Source organism: Eutrigla gurnardus, assembly GCF_963514095.1.
Source record: "Eutrigla gurnardus genome assembly, chromosome: 20".
Lineage (NCBI taxonomy): Eukaryota > Metazoa > Chordata > Actinopteri > Perciformes > Triglidae > Eutrigla > Eutrigla gurnardus.
Window position 1 is genome coordinate 17845124 of NC_139931.1, and position 17417 is coordinate 17862540.

General features: G+C 44.3%; 2 protein-coding genes across 2 annotated transcripts in view; both read right to left on the reverse strand.

Annotated features, from left to right (window-relative positions):
• LOC311031588 (uncharacterized protein) overlaps positions 1-14597 on the reverse strand; it is a 50627-nt gene extending 36030 nt beyond the window's left edge. The window contains exons 1-4 of the mRNA XM_084037944.1: positions 14537-14597; positions 14358-14393; positions 13945-14253; positions 7716-8030 (exon numbers count right to left, since the gene is read on the reverse strand). Coding sequence (XP_083894070.1) covers positions 7716-8030; positions 13945-14253; positions 14358-14393; positions 14537-14579 — 703 coding nt within the window. The 5' untranslated portion in view covers positions 14580-14597. The remainder of the gene's footprint in view (positions 1-7715; positions 8031-13944; positions 14254-14357; positions 14394-14536) is intronic.
• On the reverse strand, positions 431-1459 carry LOC311031591 (uncharacterized protein). Its single transcript, XM_084037947.1, has 2 exons — positions 1116-1459; positions 431-991 (listed from the first exon to the last, which is right to left on the reverse strand). The coding sequence occupies exons 1-2, from the start codon at positions 1337-1339 to the stop codon at positions 535-537; spliced, it is 681 nt and encodes a 226-aa protein (XP_083894073.1). The 5' UTR covers positions 1340-1459; the 3' UTR covers positions 431-534.
• Positions 14598-17417: the final 2820 nt, after the last annotated feature.

Consider the following 17417-nt stretch of genomic DNA (forward strand, 5'->3'; position numbering starts at 1 on the left):
GTTAGCTACTAAGATACTAATACACGTAACTGTAAAGTTGATCTTGAATTATGAAGCTGACTTTGTGAGCAGCTTCCCAACAGAATCTAGATGGATATAGATCCAGTAAAGTTCTGTGCTGCTTGTGTTCGACAGATCCACCGATCACTTCGCCACAGTCCAAATATGGTCACTTCCTTCACCGGTTCCAAAAATGGAGATGGACAAAATCCAAGACGTTCAAAATACAGCACTTGAGGCTTCAAAACTGTCGTCCACAAACCAGTGTGATGTGAAGTGCCTCCAGGCCAAGGTAGTAATGTATTTATTTATTAAACCTCTGCAGCATGCAGACATCACTGTACCTTTCTTTGAAAATCAGACACTTTATTTGATTTGAACAGTTCATACAAATTGCAAATAATTCAAAAAGTTTTCATTTTTAATTGTAAACGTTACTCATTATAGACTGTATTTAAGTGGAAGTGTGTGTGTGTGGGCATAAAAACATACATTAATTATTTAAAAAAGGATTTAGTGTGTGTCATGTGTGCATCAGTCTGTGTGTCCCTCCTCTGTCTTCGTAAGGGGAAATTCCATCGATGTCCTGAACCGAATAGGCACCTCCTGCTCCTCACTGATTGGCTGCTTGGCCACGGGGGCGTGGATACGCAGCTGTTCATCATCCATCAGCGAACAGGAGAGGCCGGACAGGTCCAGGTGAGCGGGAACGTTGATCTTCTGGACAAATCCCATCTGAGACGAGGCCGAGGAGCAGAGGGAGGCACGGGAGGAGGACGAGGAGCAGGACTGACTCTCTTCTGCTCCGGCCTGCTTCATGGCTACCACTGCCAGGCTACGCCCCTGCAGTTTGACAGTGATGTCATTGGGGGCGTAACCGCAAGCGTCTAAGGTCACCGGGAGGTCACCGTTGTTCTCTTTGGTCTGCTGAGCCTCCTTGTGCAGCTCTGTGCCGGGAGTCTCTCTCTGCTGCTCTTCACCATCGCTACACCTGAAAGAGAATCACGATCTAGATCAGAAAACCATCACCTGCACTAACCCGTCCACTGATTCTGATCACAGCAAACCAACTACAGGCACCACCAAGCCCATCACTACGGATGTGCACTACGTACCTCGCCAACGTGGAGGAAATGAGGGGCAGCTGGCCAAGTTTAAGCAGGTGGGGCCCATCGTGGAGCTCCCTCAGAAGACCGTCGGCCAGTTTGGTCCTCTGGTTGAAGAAGTCTTGCTGCAGAGAAGAGAGGGCCTTGTGATGCTGGGGCCACAGCAGCCGCTCCTGGCTGAAGAACGGGTCGTCGCCAAACAGGCTGTTCAAGGCTGCATGCTGGGACATCATGTCAGCGTCGGAGGGCAGTTGTTGACAGAAGCAACCTGTGAAGCGTTAATTATCTTTGGTTTTCTTGACTTCTTAAGTCTCCGGTGAAGTGATAAGCGGGATCTCCCAGAGTTCCTTCTTAGTCCTCTATCAGGCAGTTTGGGGTTTTGCACGGGACTTCTCTCCTTTATATATCCCAGCTGTCCCGCTTCGTCCCTCCCACTCTGCTATTTACACCCCGATGAGCTCACTGCTGTTTGGAAGCGTGTGCCAGCGAGGTCAGGAATGCCCCGCGACTCATCAAAAGACTAAAGACGGCTCACGGTCACATCCTGTTTGTGTGCATGTGGCTGTGTTCACACCGTGGCCCTACATGAGATGCAGACTTCAAAAGCTCATTATTATTATTTTGTGTGGCTGTATGAGAATATCTCTGACTTCTGCCCAGTAACTAGACTCAAAATATCAAGTTTTGACGTGAAACTGGATTCAAGACAAACAAAGATCCCAACCAATGAACATTAGGTCTGGAATAACCAAGTATAGCGGTTAATAAAGTCAGAACAAGTCTTTTTTTTTTTTATAAAATGAAATGTTATTTTAGTAAGTGTATAGTAAATGAATAATCAAGTTGTTAAAGTTATTTATTTTCAATCGCAGTGTGGTGCAGTGTTATGTATCTGTATGTATTCCTGGGGATCGGTGTCCTTCTCCTGTGTGGTGGGGGAGGCGCTGTTTCCCTGGTGCCTTGCCCATTTTTGCCTTCCAGGTCCGGTCCAGTCCAGGTGCACATGGTTGGGTCTGATTGCCTGGGAGAGTATTTAAGGAGAAGATTCCAGACCCTCGCTCCCTCCCTCCCTCCCTGCCTGTGACGACAACTGCTGACAGATCTTCTTAGTGGTTCTTGTTAGTTTGCAAATTCTCAATGCAACAGTCCATACCACACTACACATAGTTAGCTGCCACTTACACAGATCCATTGTTGCTTTTGTAACTTGGGGCCCTACTTTCATTAAAGATATTGAAATGGTTTAATTGTGTAGTCTCCTCCTCGTTGTGGTCGGCCGTGAGCCAGGTGGTCATAACAGTAGTCATACTATAATATTTCAACTGTACATTTTCAGATTGTTTTTTGTGAATTATGCACATTTATTTTATTTCTTTTTCAAAGTGTCATTTTCAAAAAGCTAAACATCAATTGACATAAATTGATAAGATAAATGCAAAAGTATTACAAATACATTTGACCCAATAATGATATTTATGGGACCAACAAGAATAACATAGCGTTCACAAGCCAGACAGACTTTCCCTAATAAACCAGACAAAATTGTGAAAACGTGTAATATTTTCACTAGGCTATGTCATCATAATCTAACCCTTGAAATTGTTAAAAAAAATGCCTTAGTCCTTGTAATGTACGACGTCATCTCCAAATGCCAGAGGGAGAACAAAATCCTTTTGAAAGTACAATTAAATTATTATTTTTTTATCTTTTATTGACGTTGACTCTGACTGCAACATATTTCTTTTGTCCACATCGAATGTGTAAGAAATCCGTTTTTAAAAAAGACCAAACCAAACCCTAGACAATCAGTTACCATGGTTAAGTGGTGACATAGAGAGGGGAAGTCCCGCCCCTTATGGTGGTTCTCACCACTCACTGCCATAGGCTACACACTTTACCAAAATTAGGTCCTGCTTAGCCTCTCTTTGGAGAATGTGATGTTGCAGTGAAATCACTGAAATCAAAATGACTAAAAGATGAAATGTGTTCGTATTAAATGGTTATAAACAGATGTCTTTTGTTATCATTGAGGCTCCCTGACGTGATGTTTTAATTGTCTTTATGCCAAAGTATTTCCCCCTTTCTCCTTAAACAGCTAAAATGACGACCAAGAATGGGACCCCAGCAGCCGGGCAGAACTGAGCGCGCCGACCAGCAATGTGAGTGAAGCACCGTCTTGTCTCAAGTTACGGGGCTTCATCGCCGCTTCTTCGACGGATGAGCTCAGAGCGCTGACATTTCCCAGGCTACCCGTCTGCATGGCCGTGTGTGAAGCCAGCACACTGACGGTAAAGGGAACCTGGGTCATGTCTATTTACGTCTGGCGGTGCATCGTGCTGCCAAGCTGCCTTCACATCATTGGCTCAAGCAGTGAGGTGGCTCACGTACGATTGGCTTAAAATGGCTTCTCCATTGTTGTGGTTTCCACTTCTGCTTTTCATTAGTTTTGATGTTTATGCAATTCAATGCCTTTAATACTGTTGTCAAAGATGTCATTGTTAACGTTTGTGTTTTTATTGTGGGTTACTTTATGTGTTTCTGGTGATCTGAAGTTGGATGGATTAAGATGTCATCAGCCTGAAAAAGGAAGATCGTAACTTCTCAGAAGGACCTCTGCGAAAACAAACACGTGTGTCAATGAAGCGGGGGATGCCAGGGACAGAAATAGAAAGGGAGATTCAAGATGGCTGCCGGCCCCCGAGCTTGAAATGACTGGCTGATTATTACACCACCGAGCCCCGTCTGCTCATTATTTATGAGATCATCCAGCAGAAGACTCCCGTAGTTATAATTGGGTTATGTGTGCATGTGCAAAAAGATAGACAAGACTACAAAAGTCATTAAAAAATGTATTTGATTAAAATATATAAGAACATACAGGTATTTTCAAGATTCAAAATTCAATTTAAAGTTAGCATGTTTACCTTAAAAATATTTATGAACAAGGTATTCATCAATAACACTGAGTTCAACATTTATGGAAATACACTTATCACTTGTTACTACCACGTCTTCACAGATATGTACCTGGAGACAGCAGCACGTTAGCTTAGCTTAGTTTAGTTTATCTCAGTTTAGCTTAGCTTATCTAAATTTAGCTTAGCTTATCTTAGTTTAGCTTAGCTCAGGGGAAACACAGCTCGCTCTCAGAATTGAGAGTGGTCGCAGAATGGCTGTAGGGATGCAAATACTTCGTAAATGTAGTTTGTTTGATCTCTAAAGTTGCAAAGCGATTTTCCCACACGGAGCTATTACATACAAAGTTAATGCAAAGATGCGAATAAACAAAAATTTGGGCCAGGCAGCGTCGGACGGCCTGAATTAATTTGAGCTTTTTATTTGTATATGTTAACGTGCTAAATAATTCAAAAAGAAATAAAAAAAAAAGTAAAGTAAACAAAGCATTATAATGAGCAGTTATGTTTGAACATCGCTACATCAATCACAACATCATCAGGGAGAGCGTGTTAGCGTTGCTCGGTAAGGGGACACCAAATGGATCTGGATTTTTTAAAGAAAATGGTGATGTTGTAGATGTGCTTTTCATCCCCGTTTATTTGGGAAGGTGGTCCTCGCCTCGGAAATGTTTTACCAATAAGAAGTGGGCCTCAAGTTAAAAAACTTTACACAATTCCTTACAACATTTTGGTAAATATCTTCATCTCCATTAATGTCCACGTCATCAAACGGCTCGATTATATTTGCATAGACGTCTCCATCACTCCTCGTAGTGGTTGCTCTGCTCTTCTTCTCCTTTGAGTTTCTTGTTCACATTGTTGGCTTTGACCGACACTGCAACACAAGCACAAACACACAAGCTATGATCACACTACGAGCCTTCATGCTGAATTACGATTTACAGCTTGGATATGATTTTCTTTTGGTTTGGTTGTTCAAGCTATTTAGCAAATGCGTGGCCAATATCAGATCCCATTGTGAACTGGTCAGGGTCCTGAACTGACAATCATATGCAAATTATTAATAGGCCTATGATGTTAACGTTTACGGTTTCATGGATGAGTTAATGTTCTGTGTCGGCCACCGAATTCGTGAGCAGATGCTAATGAGGACATGGAGGAGGAGCCGTTTCTTTCCAAACGCTTTCGAACACCTGTTATGATATGACCGCTCAAGTTTTGCTTGTACTGAAGTGTTGCCCCAAATGCTTCTGAGGTCTAACGCCCTGTCCCTCCCCGGGCTCCGTCACTCGCATTAATTCCAATATGACAGTTCAGACTCAGGTCGCATTGCAAAACATCCAACCTGTGTCTGATTTAGGACCACATATGAAAGTGACGCAAATCTGATTTATTTTTTTGTGCTGTTCACACTACCATAAAAAACACAGATCTGAGTTGCATATTAGCAAAGAAAAACGGGTTTGGGCCACTGCATCCGTAGTGTAAACGTGGCCTATATGTATCCGAATTAATTCTTTACAAGCATTCAAACACAAATATGGGCTGAGAATGTAAAGTGAAATAATACGACCAGCAGCACTTTAGTTCCATTCGCACAGGACCTCGTGTGATTTACATGGTTTGCATTTTCACGTACAAACGCAAAGACTTTAATTTACTGAAATTAACTGATATTATCCCCTAATGATGTGATGGCTCTCCAAAAAAAGGCGCACGGATGTTGTGCAAAGCCCAAAATCACTGCGATGGCGAATCGCACTGGACTAATACTTATTTTCTATGGTTGACATAATATGGTAGGTCATTTGTGGTGCAATTTTTACTCGTCAAAATATGGATATGGCAGATTTGCATAGAAGACCGCCCCAATTTTTTACAACTTACTAGCGATCCCTCTGTAATACTAAATGGTCCTCATTTATATAGCACTTTTATCTAAAGCACTTTACAGTAATGACTGACATTCACCCATTCATACACGTTCACACACCGACGGCAGAGTCAACCACACAGGACGACAGCCAGCTCGCCAGGAGCAATTAGGGTGAGGTGTCTTGCTCAGGGACACCAGGCACTCAGCTAGGAGGAGCTTGAACCGGCAATCTTGCGGTTGACAGCCAACCCGCTCTACCTCCTGAGCTAAAGCCCCCCATACTAGTACTACTAATACTACTAGTCCTCAGTGAACAGGGTTTTAAGGCAAAACATGAACATTTTAGTACCCACCGAATTTGGCCACACAGAGGAAAATAATATGTAGAATATTAAAATAAATATATACTATCATATTTTCTTTAATAAAAGTGTTATGCAACCGTGACATCATATACGGGGAATGTTGTCAGTAAATGTGAGGAAAATACAGACTTTGTGTTTGGACGAGGGCTACAGGCTGGGTGGCTCCTCTTCTTCTCAGGCAGTTCCACACTAAGACCAGCAGGAGCAGCAGCAGACCCCCGGCAGCTACCAAGGAGACCAACGGCAACAACGGTTCTTGGAGAGGAAAACATTGAACACGGTTAGTCCTGAATATGTTCTACATATTTTCCCCATGGCATATTAATGTACAATCTGCCCTTTCTACACGCTAGCTGCTAGCTTGTCAGAGAAGACACATTTCTTCCTGTGTGTGTGTTGTTCGGTACCCGATTTAAGAAAAGGCCTTTAGGGTCAGCTGGTGGGCCATCCATAATAAATGACAAAATAATTTTAAGTAATAAAAACATATTGACTGCTAATCAGTTGAGTAGCCTCATATCTCAATTTGGTGAGTGAATTCAAATTCGCCTGGTAAGCAGAGATTCTGGGTATATTGTATGGCTAGGGCTTTTATTGTGAAAGGTAAGAAAGGAAGGAGCCGTATATGCTGTGTGGTGTCCCGTCTTAAGGCCGGCCCTCCACTAGTGGTGTGGGAGCGCAGCAAGGGGCGTGGCAGGGTCCAGAGAGATTCGGGTTGAGGTAAGTGATTGAAGGGCAGTACCTCCCCCGGCAGGTACTGAGCACATGGCTAGAGCTGCTACAGCTGCTAACAGTGACCCCTGGCCCTACCGAGCCAGGGGCCTCTCTAAAGGCAGCTCTCCAGCCAGAGGCGAGGGATCTCCACAAGAAGGTCAACCCATGCGGTAAGGGGCCAGTGGCCCAGCACCTGAAAGGCATTGTGGTTTAAATAAGTACGAAGAAGAGAGAGACTCACCTGAAAGTGAGGAAGACGTAGCAGTGGACTATGATGAGGATTGGGGGGACAGGGACCAGAAGACTAAATTAACTTCTGGATTTATTATCGATCACCCATCCTCTGTTCTCTCCAGGTGGAAGCCCGCTCCCCCCCCAAATGAAGTTGATTACCCCTTTAGAATTTATGTTTGATTAAACCCAAGCTTTCAGTTCCCCCCTATCTTATCATTAAAACCTTTTCTGTTACAGTACCTCTCTGTCATTGGTGGTCTAATTCAAAGTACAGGTGCATTTCTCAAGCCAGGCCCTCTACAGCTGTCATTTTTGATGTTGGGGACAATAAGAGTATTTTCCCAAATTAATAAATAAATACAATTTACATTTTCACACCAAAAACTTGGTCAGTGACCAGCGGTTGTAAGCTATTTCAACATGAATTCTGGGAAACATCGAGTCCACTATATAGGGCAGAACAATTCTCACTATACATCCGACCAAAACATCTTCTACTTACTTTTAATGAGAACGTGCACCGTCGCTGTGTGGTTAGAAGTGAAGCTCTGCTTGGACAGTTGGACCTCATACACACAGCTGTAGTTCCCCTCGTGTACGTACTCAGCCAGGAAGTGAAAGAAGGCCGAGTGGTTGACCGCTGGCTTGATGATGGGATCGCTGATACCAGAGAAGATGAGGGAGAAAACGCCTCCAGGATATTGGGAGGAAATGGAGCAGGTGAAGACACAGCTGTAACCCCGAGTGACCTCTGCACCTTCAGGGCCCCAGACCAGCCCTCCGTCAGGGGACACCAGGGAGATGCTGGGCTGCAGCACTAAGTAGAAATGGGATAACGGTGTGAAGACAACATGAAATTCCTAGATTGTGAATAAGCAAAGATCAGTTCACGATGGCTTCCACAAATGGAAAGGACATAGGAATGCACGGAAAGACGAATCGACAAATATTTCTATTCAGACAGAAAGAACACGTTTGTTCCTCTCACTAATTACTTAGTCACCCTTTCACATCCCAGGTCATATTGTGCACCTATTTAACAATATCTAAAAATCCAAAAACAATTTCATTGAATTTGTTTTATATATACACACACACATCTGTAATTGAAGAAGAAACTTAATGTCTCTGCTTGTAATTCTAAGAAACAATATAGTGTCAATTGTAGCTACTGCGACTAGATAGGTGGGAGGAGCAGCTGGGTTCGGGTGCGCTGTCATACAGGTGGCAGTGAAGGCCAGGGACTTCGACGGACCAGACCCTGCATCAGATGCTGGCTCTGGCTCTCTGTTACCAGCTACCAGTTAGATCTGGTGGGGCTTTCCCCTACGCTCGGTTCATGAACCATACTCCTGAACAGTGGATGGACTCTATTCTTCTCTGGAGTTGACTGAGGTTTGAGGCGCCAGGCGGGTGTGGGGATACTCACAAATCCCCGCTGAATGCTGCTCTGTGTTGGAGTTTACCCCGGTGGACTGTTTTTTGTGCATATGCAAGAATGCCTTGTTGGAGAACCTGAGTGGAGGCCTGCATGGGGCTCCAGTAGAGGACTCCATAGTTCTTCTTTGAGATTTCAACGTGCAAGTGGGCTACGATGGAGATACCTGGAGCAGCGTGGTTGGGAGGAATGGCCTCCCTGATTTAAATCTGAGTGGTCGATTTTTAGTGGACTTTTGTGCTAGTCATGGACTGTTCATAATGAACACCATGTTCAAACATAAGGATGCTCATAGGTGTACATGGTACCAGAGCACCGATTTTGTTATCATTTCATCTGATCTGAGGCCGCATTTTTTGGACACTCGGGTGAAGAGAGGGGCGGAGCTGTCAACTGATCACCATCTAGTGGTGAGTTGGGTCAGAGGGTTGGGGAACCCTTTGGACAGACCTGGTAAGCCCAAACGAGAAGTGCAGGTGAACTGGGAACGTCTGGAGGAGCCCCCTGTCAGAGAGATCTTAAACTCACCAGCTCGGTGGAGCTTTTCTGGCACCCCTATTTAGGTTGGGGGCATTTCACCTGAGTTGGCGATGCTCCACGCTTCCATTGCTGAAGCTGTGGTGGTGAGCTGTGGGCTTAAGGTCTTGGGTGCCTCAAAGGGCGGTAACCCGCGAACACTGTGGTGGGCACAGGTGCTCAGGGAAGCCGTCCGACTGAAGGAGTTATATGTTATCTCAGAAGCCTCCGGAGGTGGCTGCAAGATACCGACAGCCCAAAGAGCTGCAGCCTCTGCCGTGAGGGAGGCAAAGCAGAGGATGTGGGAGGAGTAGCCATGGAGATGGACTTTCGGTCGGCACCAAGGTGCTTCTGGAAAACCGTCCGGCACCTCAGAAAGGGGAAACGGGGAACCCTCCAAGCTGTATACAGTAAGGATGGGACACTGTTGACCTCAACTGAGGAGGTAATCGGGCGGTGGAAGGAGCACTTTGAGGAACTCCTGAATCTGACTGACCGTCCTCTATTGTAGTGGCAGAGTTGGAAGCTGATGGAGGATCATCGTCAATTTCCCTGGTGGAAATCACTGAGGTTGTCAAATAACTCCTCAGTGGCAAAGCCCTGGGGATTGATGAGATCCATCCAGAAATGCTGAAGGCTTTGGTGGTGGAGGGGCAGTCTTGGATGACACGTCTCTTCAACATTGCGTGGAAGTGGCAGACCAGAGAGGTGGTCCCCCTGTTCAAAAATGGGGAACAGAGAGTGGAAGGAAGGATTCCTGAAAAGATAGCACAACAATATCATGTTACATGTAGTCTTGTGGTCTTACCAGCTTTAGCCCCCTCACCCCTGAAGACGTTCACGCACTTGTTACATCCAACCGTGCCACCACCTGCTCCCTTGACCCGATTCCCTCCTCTCTTCTCCAGGTTATCTCACACGACATCTTGCCATTCCTCACCACCCTGATCAACTCCTCCCTCACCTCAGGTGTCATTCCAGCGGATTTTAAGACAGCTACCGTGAAGCCTCTCCTTAAAAAACCCACCCTAGACGCTACTGACATCCAAAGCTACATCCCTGTATCTCTTTTTTCATTCTTCCCTAAAACCTTGGAACGTGCCGCCTACAACCAACTGTCATCCTATCTCTCGCAGAACAACCTCCTAGACCCGAATCAATCAGGATTCAGGACTGCTCACTCCACTGAGACGGCCCTCCTCACAGTGACCGAGTCCCTGCGAGACGCCAGAGTCCCACTCCTCCGTTCTCATTCTCCTCGACCTATCTGCTGCATTTGACAGAGTCAACCACCAAATCCTCCTCTCCACTCTGGCTGAACTTGGCATAACTGACTCTGCTCGCACCTGGTTTACATCATACCTGACAAATGGCACCTTTCAGGCCACATGGAATGGCTTTATGAAATCCTGTTCTCTGGACACGGGTGTCCCTCAAGGCTCAGTATTAGGACCGCTTCTGTTCTCACTATACACCAGATCACTAGGTTCTGTTATCACATCGCATGGATTCTCCTACCATTGCTACGCAGATGACACCCAGCTGTTCCTCTCTTTTCCCCCGTCCTCTGACACTCACATTGCAACTCGCATCTCAAACTGTCTGGCTGACATCTCTGTCTGGACAACTGCACATCACCTGAAGCTTAACCTGAATAAAACCGAACTCCTCTTCATCCCAGGGAAAGACTGCCCTCGCATGGACCTGTCGGTCACTGTCGAGGGCATCACAGTATTGCCGTCGTCAACTGCGAGGAACCTGGGTGTAATCCTCGATGACCAACTATCCTGCACCCCCAACATCACTGCTGTGGCCCGATCCTGCAGATTTGCCCTCTACAATATCCGCAGGATTCGGACCTTCCTCACAAAGGATGCAACGCAACTCCTGGTCCAAGCACTGGTCATCTCCCGCCTTGACTACTGCAACTCTCTCCTGGCCGGACTCCCGGCCTCTGCGATTAAACCATTGCAGCGTATCCAGAACACTGCAGCACGCCTTATCTTCAATCTACCCAAATTCTCCCATGTGACCGCCCTCCTCCGTGACCTCCACTGGCTCCCTGTTGCAGCACACATCCAATTCAAGATGATGACACTGGCCTTCAGGGCCATCAATGGAACGGCACCCGTCTACCTTCAAACACTGGTCAAACCTCATGCCCCGAAGCGAGCACTTCGCTCCTCTACTGCAGCTGGCCGGCTGGTACCACCATAGCTGAAATCAAACAAATGTCGCTCAGCAAAGTCCAGACTCTTCTCTGTTCTGGCGCCTCAGTGGTGGAACGAACTCCCGACTAATGTCAGGACAGCAGAGTCATTTGCCATCTTCCGAAAAAGGCTCAAGACTCACCTGTTCAGACTTCACCTCGACTCTACATAGCATGACCCACCAACACCCCCCCCCCCCCCTCACTCTGAAAGTGTCTGCTAAATGACGTAAATGTAAATGTAATGTAGTGTGTCTTTGATCTTGTTCTTGTTTCTCTGTCTCTGTTCTCGCAATTTCCTATGTATTTGGTATTTAACGAGTTGGGAGGGAGGAAGTGTTGCTGTGGCCTTCCCACCACTCTCAACATGGCGTTGGCTGAGCCAGCGACTTGCAGCTAACAGTGCGACCAGTGCAAACAGTGGCACAGTGGTGACGGAGCTAACAGTGTTCGCCTGTGGATTGAACCAGAGGCTGGGGAAGCTAGGCTTCTGTGGCACGTAACCTGGACACATTACAGGGACAATGTACATTATGTGTCACAATTACTCAGGTAAAATGTATTCATGCATAACATTTGTTTGCCGCTATAAAAGACATTTGCATGTTTTTCTTTATGGTCAACCCTATATAAATATTTTTCCTCAAATACTACTTTTTTTCTTTCACAATACAAGGGGTATTTTTGACAATATTTTTAATGACTAATAACAATAGTATTCTTGTAAATTAACTTGAACACGAATGGCTTTAAAAATGTTGTTTGGTTGCCGTAACAAGCGGTTGACACAAATGCACAATGACTTCACTCATCACCTAATTTTATAACACATTTGTGTACATTGAAACATTTATAGCTGAGACTATAACTGTTTGTTTGCCAGAATATTGTAACATGAATGTGCATACAGCTGGGAATGAAAAGTGTTCTGACCAAACCCTAAAACATGGGTCAAACACTGTCTGCCTTTGGTCACCAGGCATCGCCTTCAATTCTGGGAAATAAACGCGAAAACGTGAGAGAGAGAAAAGGGGAACTAGCATATTGAGAGACCGAGAACTGGAAACAAAAAGTCACTCTTTTGTGATCATGTTATATAATGTGGTCGGCATCACTGTGGTCGGCATCACTGTGGTTGGCATCACTGCCTCAAAGCAGGTAGAGTTCATCATCGATTCACAAACGTATTTTTCTCATCTGAACAGACCACACCTGCATCCTCACTGTGTCCACAGTCGTGTTGCCCAAATCCTGCATGCCGACACTTAGTCACCGACATTTCGCTTCCTGAGCAGCCCACCTCATCAAGCCAGATTTGTCTGGTTCCTTCACCGAATGGGGGCACCTCCGTGACTGTGCCACAGCCCAACTCCCTGCAAACCACCTGAGCATCTTCTAAGTCCCAACTATCATCACAGACTGTCCCCCAAACCAGTGTTGTGCAAGTTCACACTTTTCATGTACTAATTCAAAGTTCAATTAATTTTTGTTTTTTGGTGAGAAATGAAAATGAAAGACTGAACTTGTTTTTCAACAATCACTATGCCTACCTTCTAGCCTTCTAGTTTGCCCCGTTCAACTGCAGGGCAAACTACTACTGAACCTGGCTGTTTGCTCACAAAGAACTCAAAGGAATTATCCCTTGAGGTGCGCTTTTGGACCCTGTTCCCATGTTCACAACTACATGTTTTTGTTTAGATACAATAACATGTTCACATGTTTGCTTTTTACAGGCAGCGGGGGAGGGGGAGAGGAGGGGCGGGGCCTAGTGAACCTGAGTGAGCGGAGTGAGAGAGGTGGAGAGGAGTGCTGTGCATGAGGACTGAGAGAGATGCTGCGCTCACACAAACTCTGTGAAGAAATCTGAGTGATTTGCTGAACTTATAGAAGAGATACTACAACAAAAATATTGATCTCATCACGCTAGTATCGATCCAATATCAATACTCACCTTGGTATCGATACTATCAAATTTGTATCGGCCCACCCACCCCTAACAACAACGGCTGTTTCTAAAGTGCGAGCAGGTCGTGTCACTCGACTCATTGGGAGAAAACAAATTCTGTAACGTTTAATTGGACGTCAACATTGACGTTCGTCGTTCATGTCACAAAATCTGAACTAATTCATGTTCAAGTTCTTGATTTACAAATGTGTTGCGTTCAGTTCAAAGTTAACAGAAAAACAGTGTTCAATGAACGCATTCTTTTGAACTCGTTCATGCACAACACTGCCCCAAACATTGTTATAATAGATTTCAACTCTTCCAGAGCACAATGTAGACCCAGATAGTCTGATCGGCACGCCTAGGCACGGAGCACAGAAACAAACTAAAACGGGGGAAGATGATGCTTTTCACTTCAACTTGATAACATTCTTCACTTACATTACAGTTTAAATGACGGTATTTTAAGCAACATTTCACACTTGTTACAACTCTTTAATACTAAAAGCATGCTGTAGGGTACCAACACTCCCCAACGCTGCATCTGAACAGATCATCACAAAGACTAAAATTGACAGAAAATATACATTTATTTTTAACACTTGATAGAAATGTTTTCTAACCTGAACATTCGACACCAGCGTCCTCGCCATGTCCACAATTGTGGGTCCCAAATCCGTTGTGTGGACACTCGGTTAGAGAACGTTCATTTCCTTCACAGTGCACATCATCAAGCCAAATGCTGCCAGTTGCCGGTCCAAATCTGGCCGACCCTGGGGCACTCAGTGCAGCACCACAGTCCAGCTGTCTGCACACTACCTCAGCATCCTTTAAGTCCCAGTCGTCATCACAGACGCTTCCCCAGGCGCTGTTGTGATAGATTTCAACTCTTCCAGAGCAACGAGTAGACCCGACCAATCTGACCTGACCAGCTATCAGACACACGAGACATAACATACAACATGTCATTATTTTACAAAGAACGTCAACTAAAACTGCAAGGATGTTTATGCATTACACCGTAGAACTGACTGACCTGCTGCAGGGAAAGTTGAGGTCAAGAGAAAAGACACTATAGAGAGAAGAGAAAACATAGCTCATTCCATTTAGCAAACTGAAAAAAACATCAATTGTGTTCTGTTTTAAATTCTGTTGATTTTTTTTGAGAAAAAGTCTTAAGACACTTCATGTCTATTAACATGGAATATGTCTTACCGATAGCCAATTGGTGAAGGATTCTCTGTTGTATGGTCCCCATGGCTGACACCACAGCTGCCCTATAGCATTTATCAGTGACTGATCAGATGAAAAAGAAAACTGAGCCTAAAACTGCAGTGCACATAAAAACTTGTCACAGCTCAGTCCTTCCCAGAGGTCTTCCTCTTTCTGTGATCTCTTTTACCACAGCGTAACTTCAATGTCGCAATGGTAGCTAATAATATGTTCATTTAAAAACAGGGACAGTGCACATTAATAACATTGCTGTAAATGCGCCAGAATTAGCCAAGAGGCTATTTTTCATCTGTAGTCCCTACACAGATGTTGAAGTCACCCTAAAAACAGAACGGAATATGAAATATGAAAAATAAGATGGCAAAAATGACAAAGTTACTGGCCAAGGCAATCTGCAAATCATGCCCAGCAGTTATCAACATGACAAAATAACATATATAACATCAATCAGAAAACATCATTCAAGACATCCTCAAAACATGCAGCACAAAAACCCATGACGCAAGACACATCACACCACAGCATGCACAGCAGAAGCACAGACACAAAATGCATGCATACACAATAAAAGCAAGACCACAATAAGACATGCATGCCGACACATGAAGGCAGACAGACAACAGCAAGATGGCTACAGGTTCAGCACAGATGGACCGAGGACAGGAAGGTCTAATCAAATGTTAGTGCTGACAGAGCTGAGCACCAATTAACCATCTCTTCAAATGAGCTCTGAATAAACTGTAGATATTTAGGTCTCTAATAGTTGCTGGGAAGGAATTCCATTGTAGTGCAGCTCTAACAGAGAATGCAGACTGACTTAAAGAACTTTTCCTAAGTGGAATAATACAGTCTCCTCTTGCTGCAGCTCTTGTGAACCCATATGCAGTTGTTCTTATGTTGACGAACTGTCTGAGCGGAGGAGATGTGGAACCATGTATAATCTTGTACATAAAACAGGCATTTACATATTTAATCAAATTGTCCCAACTCAGCAGGTTATATTTTCTTAATATTGGGCAATGATGAAAATGTACTGTTTTTTTGTCAAGGATTTTAACTGTTCGTTAATACAAAGATTCTATTGGTTTTAGATAAGTGTTACTAGCCTGCGACCAGATAGTTTAACAGTAGATGATATGGGAAAAAAAACATGGAATGCATATTCTTGAAAAATAATCTTGAATGACTCAACTTAGTTTTTATTGAAGTTTTTAAAACAAGATCCCGTTCTTTCATTAGTTTTAAAATGTGTGCATTTATCCAAGGGACGGTGTTTTTGTTATTTTTGGGCCTACATTTGCAGTTAAAATCTTTAATAATGCTCTCTAGTTTTTTAATATTTGACTATCTTCTTCATGGTCTATGCCCAACAGTAAATTATCCCACTCAATTTGTTGAACAGCACTTTTAAAGTTCTCCTGTTTGTTTTTGGGGATTCCAAAAGATTCATATTCCTTGGCACTAGGGCTAAACCGCTTATTGCTTAGTTTTCTGGCTACCAGTGTCAAATTGTGGTCAGAGAGACCAGTTACCATATTATAGGATTTTAAAATTCTCTCAGGTCTGTTACTAAATATTAAATAAATTTGAGTACTGGTAGAATTAGTTATTCTTGTGGGCCCATTAATCAGTTGCATAAGGTCAAATGTATCGGTTATCTGTTTGAAGTTCTTTCTAGAGGATTTCCCCCCCCAGTTGATGTTAAAATCTCCCATAATAATTACTTCTTTGTTGAAATTAAATTAATTTAATAGTTTCTCAAATTTCTCATAGAAACTAATATTGGAAGATGGAGGCCGGTAAATTACAATAAGAGTAAAGGACATCGACAATATCACAAAATGATATTTAGACCAATACATTCCAATTCCTCACAGTTTGACCAATAGATTTCATTACACTGGATTCTGTCTTTCACATAAATCATAACTCCTCCTCCCTTGAGCCCACTCTATCTCTCCTGTAGAAGTTAAAACCAGGGACATTTAATGCTGCAAGTCTCAGATAAACAAAGGAAGTCCAAATTAGAATCCAGTAAATGATGATGCACTTGATCACTTTTAGATTTAATACTTCTTATGTTCAAATGCCCTCCCAAAAGACCCTTTGGCTTAGTTTTGGGATCCCAAACAATTTTTGAGTGATTGACAGTCCGAAAGACATCCCACTTCCTGTTTTTTGAGTGCACCGGATTTACCAGTTTCCTGTTTACTTTGTGCGAAATAACTGCACATGGATTACTTGAACCAAAGTCGACAATGGTCGGAATATTCTGCGGTTCAGCCAGTGTACCTTCCCCCTCGCTCTCCGAATCAGCCGCGACGCATGGACCCACTGACAACGCCGCGGCGCTCCCGGCCTCCATGCCGGCAGCCAAGCTCTCATGACAGAAACACCAGGCACAACTCCGGCAACAGACGTCAAGTCAACGGATCCCATTCATTGTCTATGTAGAGCAGGAGCTTCGGCCGCCCGGTGCAGATGGATACAGCATGGGGAGTTGGCGGCCCCGTCGCCGTATGTGAATTTGCATAAAGTTCGATAGATTGAACTTTGTGCAAATGATGTCCGTCCAACGCAATGCGGCCGGCTCCAGAAACTTTGTTCAAACTATCAAACTAGGCAGTGTTGATCAAATATGAATCCAGATTCTGTTACTGAACTACACATTTCCCGCCTCAAATGTTTTCAGAAACATGCTTTAGTGTGTCGTTTAACTGTAAAATTAGATTGTTTGTGGCCCGGCCGCCATGTTGGAAACGGCAGAGCGAAACTCTGCAAAAGTCCCGCCCACTTCGCAGGACGTCTATACAATTGATCCAACTTGAACACAGAACCACCCACTCGCCGGTTCGTTCGGCGG

Bases quoted from the DNA above. Each gene is read 5' to 3' on its own strand.
- LOC311031591 (XM_084037947.1), bottom strand. From the start codon at position 1,339: ATGATGTCCCAGCATGCAGCCTTGAACAGCCTGTTTGGCGACGACCCG. The intron at 992-1,115 runs GTACGTAGTGCA...ATTCTCTTTCAG, and splicing joins ATTTCCTCCACGTTGGCGAG to GTGTAGCGATGGTGAAGAGC.